At 47.5% G+C, this 10,052-nt stretch overlaps 1 protein-coding gene across 1 annotated transcript; it reads right to left on the reverse strand.

The window, feature by feature from the left end:
- Positions 1-5,167: 5,167 nt before the first annotated feature.
- On the reverse strand, positions 5,168-9,261 carry FOXA2 (forkhead box A2). The gene is made up of 2 exons (XM_034411775.3): positions 9,042-9,261; positions 5,168-7,279 (listed from the first exon to the last, which is right to left on the reverse strand). The coding sequence occupies exons 1-2, from the start codon at positions 9,126-9,128 to the stop codon at positions 6,017-6,019; spliced, it is 1,350 nt and encodes a 449-aa protein (XP_034267666.2). The 5' UTR covers positions 9,129-9,261; the 3' UTR covers positions 5,168-6,016.
- Between the last annotated feature and the right edge of the window lie 791 nt (positions 9,262-10,052).

Raw genomic sequence — 10,052 nt, forward strand, 5'->3', positions numbered from 1 at the left:
CAAAGAAACGTGAGCAGATTGGTCATCAAAAGGTCAGAGAAGTTTTTATTTTCCATCTTTCTGACTTGTTGCCTATATGCTTAACGGTTCAAGTCATGATTTTCCACATGTATAACATGCATCTCTCAAGCATATGCACAACCTGTGTTCAATCACACAAATATATAAGCCCCCATGCACTTGAATGCGCTGATCCCATCTTCTTGATGCTTAATACTCTGGGTCACTGGGAGCAGGGCTGGTGATTTGGGGATCCAGGTGCAAATTGCATTTATTGATGTATCTGTAACCCTCAGTCATTTAATTTTGGGTCCGCATTTCCTCAATAAACTCAGCTGTGAGCCCAAGCTAGTTGCATGTAAACTGACCACTGTGATGCCAGAAAGGAATCTTTAAAAAAAAGAAGTCCTTTGAACACTGCTAGATCCTTCTGTCAGCTGCCACCCCCAATTACTTTGAAGAACAATCCTAGTGTCAGCACACAGAATTTAAGCAAGGACCAATCCAGAGAGGGGAATTTGTCTGCCCCCCCCGTCCCCCCCCCCACAACCTTCTGGGCTGGGTCACAACTCTCAGCAATAGGGAAAGCTTCCTATCTTCTGCACGGCTCTAGTACAGTTACCACACTGAGTTTGCAGGACATTTACAAACAATAACATTATTGTCCACCAGCAATCATAGGGTGCATGATTGTTTCTCTTTTGATTTGTTGCTGTTCAACTGCGGTGAAGAAGCCAGAGACGTGGTTCACAAGCCTGTGCAGATAGGGGCCCCCATTCAAGACTTTCGAATGACCAAGGAGAAATGCAGGTGTCTTTTTTTTTTTTTTACACTGGCTTAGGAACAGCTGCCACATAGAAAGGCAATGCACTATGTTATCACTGGAAGCTCTCTAGAAGAGACTGGGCTGTCATTTGTCAGAAATGGTGTAGGGTCTCCTGCTTGGAGGGTGGGAGTTGGACTAAAAGACCTACAAGGCCCCTTCCAACTCTGTTGATCTGTTATGCTTTAACGGTATGCCTGCTTTGTAAGTTTGAGAAACCCTGTGAATGAGGTTACACCAGGTAGGGCAGTTTTATTTCCCAGGTGTTCAAGTCTATTTCAAGCGACTTCAAATAGGCCTTTAGTGTATTTTTATAATGTTTCTTCTGCCCTCCATGCAAGCTGGAAAGTTCTCCAAAAGGAGCTGTTTGAGTATGTGCTCGTCCAGCATATGGATGGCATGATCTTCCCATCTCTTATTAGCAGTGTTTGGACTGATGGTAGACATGCCCTAGATAAAAACATCAGTGTCAGGTACTTCATTATGCCATCTGATGCCTAATATCCTGTGAAGAGAAGTCATTTTTGCATGTGTTTGATATAGAGTCAATGTTTCACAGGCATCCAGAAGGATAGTAAGTACTATAAGTCTGTAAACCTTCAGTTTTGTTACAGAGCTGATTATTATACAGTGGACTGCAGTCTACCTATCTTTGCTATTCTGAAATTAAATTCTGTATCAATCATCACTGTTCAGGAAAAGGTACTACCAAGATAATTAAATTGGTTAACTGCCTGTACTTTCTGCCCTTTGATTGTGATTTTGCACTCTGGGTATAGTCCATGAGGAGCAGGCTGGTGCATAGCTTGGTCTTTTGGATTTTGATGGTAAACCCAAAGTTATAACAAGCTATGAAGAATTTATCCATACTGACTTGAATTTCTGGCCCTGAGCCAGCATTCAAGGAGCGGTCCTCAGCAAAGAGCAGAGTAGTTTCCTTCACTTTGGTAATAGCTTGAAGTCTCCTCAGATGGAAAAGATTGCCATCCACTTCTCGCCCACCTATTAATACTCTAAACTGCTCTTTGAAGGGCATCAGAACCATTTTAGCTTTTGTTGGAGTGTTTTCTTCTCTTCTTTGAAATTCATTTCATAAATTAACACCCAGACATTTATATATTGGGTGAATATAACGTTCTCTCACCAAATGTTTTAGTTTAGACCATAACTCTCTACAACTTCAGACAGCATGGTGAATGGTCAGGTATTGAGCGCTGTAATCCAAAACACCTTGAGGTCATCAGATATTCTCCCACACTGTTTTAGGCCACCCGTCAATCCCCTCACCTCGGCATGGCAACTATGCCCAAACCAAGTTACAAAACATATTTTGAACAATGAAATACCAGCAAGGCTTTGTGTTCTTCTCTGGTAAGCTTCCCTGACTGATTGGCATTTAGATGGGTCAGCTGACTCCACTGATCCGAGTAGGATCTCTTTCTAATCCATAGGAATACTCTTGAAAGGTATAACTCTTACTGTTATTGGTTCTCGGGAACGGAGCGATATTTTCCATATCTCCTCTTAAGAAACTACCAGGGAGTCCGCTGGGACTTACTTACATTTGCATTTACAGTTGACACGTGCATGGTCTCGAAGCAATCAAGACTGCTTGCCTAAGCATTGGAATCTTACACGATCCAGCCAAACGATGCTAGATTTAATGGGGCTGATTTCCGTGTAAACATACTGAATAAAAGCCTCGGATTCTCGCCGAGAGCTTGCCAAAAATGAAGCTCGCGTATTTAACCGGGAGGTCCATTTTGCTGTTTCGAGGAGCTTGTTTTTAAGGAACTTCGAGTTACAGCTACTTCTGGTTCAACGCTTTTGGTTTTTATTCCGCCTCCTGGATTACAGGGCAGCTCCCTCTTATTGAAATCCCGGCGGTTTCAAATTCTCAGGATTCCAGCCAGACAACCATTATGGGGAAGGGAATTCTATTGTTTCGCGTGGGGTTGGGATTCGACTCGCTTGACAGAATGGGTTTGACACCGCAAAACAACAAGCGAGCCAGGAAACAAGACTTAGTATGGGATTTCAGTTCATATGCATGTAGATTTTCTCCCGCCTTTGCTCCCAGCCCACTGCTGCACTGAAAAGCACGCGTGTCCCCACCTCACTTCATCCGATCTGGACCGGGGTCGACCGACCTTCCCTCCTCTGTATCCTGGAGAGCGTCCAAACGTTAACTTGGCCGAAGAAGGGGCGGGCTTCACAGCCCAAAAAATGTGCGCAGATTGCAATTGTAATATCATAGACGAGCTATTCTTTCGGTAGTGCGAGTGAATGGGCGGTGGAAAGGGAAGGAAAGCAAACCCATCCCTCTCCCCGTTCCTAGCGCCCCGTGCACCTCCTTCAAAAAAATCTGCCATAGCTGCGGATCGCAGGTCTACCAGACGAAAATCCCGATTTGAAGAAGCAAAACCGGCAACTTTTCCATGAATGGGCTGGACTCTCTCTGAGTCTCACCAAGGGAAGGAAACCATGGCAGCAGAATGGGGTGAGGGGTTGGGTTTCCAGTTCTAGGTACAGACGGCAACTGGTTTGGTAACCGAAATACTGGAGGAAAGGGGCACTTGTGGAAATAACGGGCAGTGCAGCAGCACGGCTCTACTCACTCCCACCCCACCCCACCCAAATCAGCGGAGGAACTCTCAAGAAAGCTGGAGCTGCTCTTCTGCCCCGCAGCACTAGTGTCTCTGGAGGCGGCTTCTCTTTGACCGTTTCTTTTCTAGGGCTTATAGCCGCAATCAGCCATCGCTGTGGCGAGATATAGCTTATCCCAACTGCTGATGGACCTGTGGCACAAGGATGGTTAGGCGACGCTATAAAACACTGGTGTCGGACGAGAAGGACTTTGGAAGCGCAAAAAAAACTTCAGGGCTCCTAGCACCACTAGTCAAAGGGCTGGAAGACAGGCAGAACAGCAATTCCAGCTTTCAGTCCCTAACATTACACATCTTTTTTTTTTTTTTAAGGAAAGGGAAGAAGGACAGAGACACAAACTTGCAAGGGATTTTGCCCTGCCGTGAGCCCACCAGATTGAATTTAGGAGACCTTCCTTCTTCAATAGATGTTATGCAGACTACATAAGACCATCTCTCCGTTCCTTTGGTTTCTTTACCAGACAAGAGGGAAAGTGCAGGACCTGTGCATTTTTATAATTGTTCTAGGAGCCACTTGTTTGAAAGTGGAATCATGACCTTTACTAAACAGTTGTTGATAGGTTGCTGGGGTGCTGTTAGAAAGATGCTTCAAAATCTTGGTCCCTTGAAATATACACTGCATATTGATCAGTATCCAGCTAAAGACACTTTAATTACAGGCCCAGTCCTTTAGTACAGGAGAATTGATTCTAACCCTACTATGAAAGTCAAAGGAAGATTTGTTTTTTGTTTTTTAAATGACTGGATGTTGTCACTTGTAATTATTGAAGGGTACAGTCATATTCAGACTTACCTGAGTAAGTCTGAGTAAATTAAATGAGTACCCTTCATTTAATTTAAGGAGACAACCTCTTTCTCAGATGTAAGAACACAAAAGTTCAATGAAGCTTGCTGTAAAACAAAACAGACTGTAACTTCAGAGCATTTATGAAGAGGCTAATATTCAGAAATTAGCATACATGTTTTCCATGAGAACATACTGTAACTGTAAGAAGTGGTAAATTCAATGGACTTACAATTCTGTCATTAGTAAGGTATTACTAAGTAAGAACAAATGATGCCAAAACATTTAAAGGAGCAATGAAAAAGTAAGTTTTCAACCTCATTGAATTCATTTTTCCCTTCTGTAGACATGGATAGGATTGCATCATTAATAGCACCTGCTGGGTTTCAGTCTAATTGCAGCATGTTCATAGGATTCCCACCTTATGACATACAAGCAAATTAAAACATTCAAGGATGTAAATCATAATGAATCCAATTAAATATTATTTCCTGCAAAGTGAATAGTCAGGAAATAGAAGAAGTCAGTTAAACTCAGTGGGGCCTCTCTTGAAAAGATATGCATCTTTTCATAATTGAATATTCCTAGTTGTAGTTGAATATTCTTAGTTGTAGTTCATGTAAGAACCGTGCAATGCTAAACTACATAGAAACATAATGGGCCTGGAGGCTTAAATATGTGTTCCTATATGCCATTACCATAGTAAAGAGGCTTTCATTTGCGTTTCTTTTCTTTTTAAACTTGTCTTAATACAATTTGTACACTGAATTGAAATTATTCCACAGTCTTTTTTAGCCCCAGTTTAAAAGTTTGTATTATTCATTTAACCAAAAGAAACGAGGAAGAGGAGATTGATGCAAAACTATCTTAAAGAAATGTTGAAGGACAGGGGGGAAATATCCAACATCATTTTAATATTGGTTTGTGGGAATTTGACTGGTCGTTACCAGAATACACATTTATAAGCCATAAATAAAACGTACAGAAACGATAAATTAATTTGATTCAAACCTGTGTGTGCCAATTACAATCTAAAGTCTCTCTTCTTTTCTTTTTCCCCCTTTTTTCGATTTCATAATGCTACAGTATCTTTGATCCTCAGTTTTCAAATCTAACATCAGTTCACACACGCACACACATACTTCTGTGTCACTTCCACATCCAAAAATAGATATATTTGTAACTTCCTAACCCAAAATAACAAACATACCTAGGGTCGCTTTTTAACGCCTTAAAAAAATCTTTATGATTCAAAGGAAAGTTAAACGGCTGTCTGAAGGAAACTGAGCATGGTCACGAGCCGGATCCGCAGCAGGGGCAGTTTCCACTCCTGACGGTCCTTGGAGTCAATGAGCCCCTCCACGCTCCCCTCCCCTCCCTCCTTCGGCGGGCGCTTAAAATCATACAACAGCGGAAAAAGTACCTAAATATTTGGTGCCCCATTCCAATTGGTAGAGGGCATGAGTGCCAGGTTCCCAGTTCTGCGCTCGCCCCCCGTCCCCCAAAGACAGATGGGAAAGAACCTTGAGCGCTCATCCAAAAATCGGGGGTTGAAATTGTCCAACGTTATTTAGAGGAGCTTTGGACCTTCCCTGGACGGGGTCTCTTTCTGTGGGTATTGGGTCAAGGGGGCAGGGTAGCTTTGGGCACAAGGTTCAGACTTTCCAAACTCTACGGAACTTTTCTCCCGCCCCACAAAGTCTCGGTTTTGGCGGTCGGAAAGGAGAGGGCTGGGTTTTTTCTTTAGGACGAGTTCATAATGGGCCTAGAGTACATCCCTTGATAATAGGAGGCATCTCCGGCCAAGGGCGAAGCCTCGAGGCCGCTTTTGTTCGTGACGGAGCCCATGGCCAAGCTGCCGGGCACCGGCGAGCCATAACCGGCGTAGTGCATCACTTGCTCGTAGGCCTTCAGGTCCATTTTGGGGTGGGGAGGATGAGGGTGGTGGGAGTGTTGATGGTGGGGGTGGGGATGGTGGGCGTGCTGCTGTTGATGCTGCTGCTGCTGCTGCTCGCTGGAGGACATCAGGTTAGTGATGGAGAAGGGGTGGTTGAAGGCGTAGTGATGCTCGGCCTTGAGGTGGGCCTCGTGGGAGAGCCCCGGGTGGGCGTGATGCTGAGCCAGCAGGTGCTGCTGCTGGGCCGGCGACGGGGCGGGCTCCGGCTGGCCCTTGAGCTCGGCCAAAGAGCGCTTGTGCTCTCGGCAAGGCGAGGCATTGGAGCGCGGCGATTCCGAGGCTCCGTTGGGCCCCTCGCGCTCCGCCTGCGGGAGCGCCTTTTTGCCGGGGCCCGAGGTCGGCGAGCCCCCCTGTTGTTGCTGCTGCTGCTGCTTGGCGCCGGGCGGTTTCTCGCACTTGAAGCGCTTCTGGCGGCGCAGGTAGCAGCCGTTCTCGAACATGTTGCCCGAATCGGGGTGCAGGGTCCAGAAGGAGCCCTTGCCCGGCTTGTCTGGCGAGCGCGGCACCTTGAGGAAGCAGTCGTTGAAGGAGAGCGAGTGGCGGATGGAGTTCTGCCAGCGCTGCTGGTTCTGTCGGTAGAAGGGAAAGAGGTCCATGATCCACTGGTAGATCTCGCTCAGCGTCAGCATCTTGTTGGGAGACTGCTGGATGGCCATGGTGATGAGAGAGATGTACGAGTAGGGAGGCTTGGCGTGCGTGTAGCTCCGGCGGTAGCTCTTGGCGTCGCGGGCGCGGCCCAGACCCGCCGCTGGCCCGTAGCCGCCGCCGCCGCCGCCGGCCCCCACCGGGCTCAGGGCAGAGTAGGCGCCCAACGCGGCCCCCATGGAGCCCGCCTGGGCGCCCAGCGGGCTCAAGCTGGGGCTCAGGTGGGCCGCCATGCCGGCCATAGCCCCTGCGCCGGGAGACAGGTTCATGCCCGCCGGGCCAGCCGCGTAAGACATGCCCATGGAGCCGCCGGACGCCACAGTCGAGAGGTTGCCGGCGCTGCCCATGGCGGGCATGGCCATGTAGCTGTTCATGCCCAAGCCGGCATTCATGGAGGAGTAGCCCTGCAAAGGCGACAAAAGGAGGGAGCCTGGTGGTTAGCCACTCTTGTGTCTAAGATCCCACACCTCCCCGATCCCATCCCCGAGAGCCCCATCTTGCCTGGCGACCCACGCTGGCCTCCTCGTTGCACCGCGCACCCTTCCTGGACTTTCCCGAAAACCCTCTGAAATACTGGAAGCATTTCTGGAACGGTGGTAGCGCTGCCTTGGCGAGGACCCCAGCGCTCCTGAGGCATTTGGCATTTCGGTAGGAGAGAATTAAGCTGGTGCCGAAAGCTGAGATTGGAAACCGCCCCCAGTAAATTCAGTGTTCAAAACAGCCAGACTGCCCGGATCATGTCCAGGGCGAAGAAAGGCGCGCTACATTACTGGAAATTACACTGGATCTCTTTCAGAACAAGATTTGGCTGTTCACCCCACAGATCCGGAGATCACAGCCCAATTCCCAGATTTAACAGTTCCGCTGGGGTGCGTGTGTGCTTATATATCCTATTGTATGAGAAAGGATTTTGCTTAAGTAAATTGTCTAGTTTCTGGAAGATCAAAGGGAACTTAAATCTGTCACTCGCTAGGGAGGAAGAAGATAGTATGGAAACATCACATTCTGTGCACCATAACACCCCCCCCCCTTATTTAGCCTTAAGTGTTGATCTAGAAACAAAGTCCGACGGTTCCAGCACCTTCTCTCTTCAGAACATGCAGCGCGATCCAATGAATGTTTACTACAGAGGTAAGTGTCATTGGATTCAGTTAGGATTTAGTCTCTACTACCGGTAAGTATGTGCACCACCTCAATTCGAGATACACCAATCCAATTGAACGAAGTCCAAGGCGTTCGCTTTCCAGTTAGAAGCGATTCCCTTGGATCGCAATGTAACTTACTTCCCAAGTAATCAGTGCGTGTTAGCATTGCTAGCCCACCGGCAACTAGATCCATTAAAAGTCTCGACCCCAATTAAGACTGTTCAAATCTAATTTAAAATTTAATCCATGTTCTTGGGAGTAATCCACATTGATTCTCCGCGGAATTTTAGTTCTCAACAAGCTGCGACTCAATCGCGGCGCTAGGGCGCCTCAACAGATCAAATGAAACCCTAAGGAAATCAGCGAAGAGCTGAGTCCAGACCGGCGCCCTTAAGAAGGGAGGAGGTATTTCAGAGCTTCAGGAGGAAACCTGAAAAGTGCATTGGATCAAGAAAAAAATGTATTGAAGTTCAAAGGACCATGCAGTTTCCTGGGCCATGTGGAGCAGGTACATCCAAACACTGAGAAATTATGGGTTGAAGGTAAATCTTTCCTTCCTTTACCGGCGACTATCAAATATTTTTGCTCCCCTTTACATTTCCTTTCCCTCGACTCTGAACCTTCCCGGGGCAAGTTTTAGAACCATAAATGTCCCCCCTGTTCTCCTTGCTTTCTTATAGTTGCCCCCCCACGCCTCCCCCCACCCAACTTCTCTCTGCCAAACACAACTTTGTTAGGATAGCGCGGCTAGGCATGGCAAAAGGATTTGGAGGCTTCGCAAGTCAATATTTGATCACAAAGTTAATATTATCTCAAGGCTAACAGAGTGTTGTATAAAAGGAGAGAGGGAGAGAGAGAGAGAGGGAGAGAGTCCTGTTTTTAGCAGAAGGAGGAGGCTTGGGGATTGGGTGGGGGACCCGCACACAAACACACACACACAGAGAGAGAGAGAGGGAGAGAGAGAGAGAGAGAGAAAGAGAGAGAGACGCGCGCACGCCAACACAGAGAAGTTGCCTTTTACCTCTGGCTCGCCGTAGTAGTTGCTCCACTCCGTGTGCTCGTGTCCTTCCATTTTCACGACTCCCAGCATACTGGAAGCGGAGTGCATAGCAGTTTAAAATTTAACAGCCGCAATAAGCGACGGCGGAGAGGGAGAGGGAGAGGGCAGAGGGAGAGAGAGCGAGAGAGCGCGAGCGCAACCTAAAAAAAAAAAAAAAAGTAGAAGAAGGAAAAGGAAAACACCCCCCTCTGTAACCCTCCCTCTCTCCCTCCTTCCCTCTTTCTCTTCCTCCTCCCCTCCCTCCCTCTTCTCTATGTGTGATGGAGAGGGGGAGGGGGGTCTCTCGGCTTGGGGTTTGTCCCTGCTTGCTATTGCTGCTGCGGCTGCTGCTACAACTACTGCTTGGGTGGGTTTCACAGTGAAGAGTCGCCCGGAGGCGAAGGCAAGGTGGAGGAGGAGGAGGAGGAGGGAGAGAGGGACGGAGGGAGGAGGAAACGAAGTGGTGCAGTGACGTGGATGCCCGAGTACTCAAGCAGGCAGCTGCGGGGCGCAGCTCCAACCCGCAGGTCCTGGGTAGGCGCTTTGAATAATCAGGTCCTGCTTATGGTTCTCTTTGCCAAGACATCTCCTTTGCGCATCTTTTGGCAAGACCCAAAAGGATGTGCCTTCCTTTTCTCTCCCCACCCCATCCTTCGTCCCTCTATTGTTTTCCCTGCTCCCGAAGGCTTGCTTTTGGTAGTCGACTGTCACGGACAGTCTCAATTCTTCGCCCCTAAACATGCCTTCACAAACTGTGGCAAGTCAGTTGCGAAAGAATGATTCTCTTGGGCTTTAAAAGCGATAGCCTCCTGGTTTGTTGGCTTGTTTCTTTGTTTGTTTTAATGACAGACACCTCTGAAATGAAATGATGCTAGTGCTATATAACTGAAAAAAGTGGTTTTTTTCTAATTATTGTTAGAATTAGAACTGCAGTCTGGTGGCATATAAATTTAATAACTTGTTGTTGTTACTATCATCGGACCTTCCTTCTCG

The sequence above is a fragment of the Pantherophis guttatus genome, chromosome 3, assembly GCF_059756535.1.
Source record: "Pantherophis guttatus breed Tessera chromosome 3, ASM5975653v1, whole genome shotgun sequence".
Classification (NCBI taxonomy): domain Eukaryota; kingdom Metazoa; phylum Chordata; class Lepidosauria; order Squamata; family Colubridae; genus Pantherophis; species Pantherophis guttatus.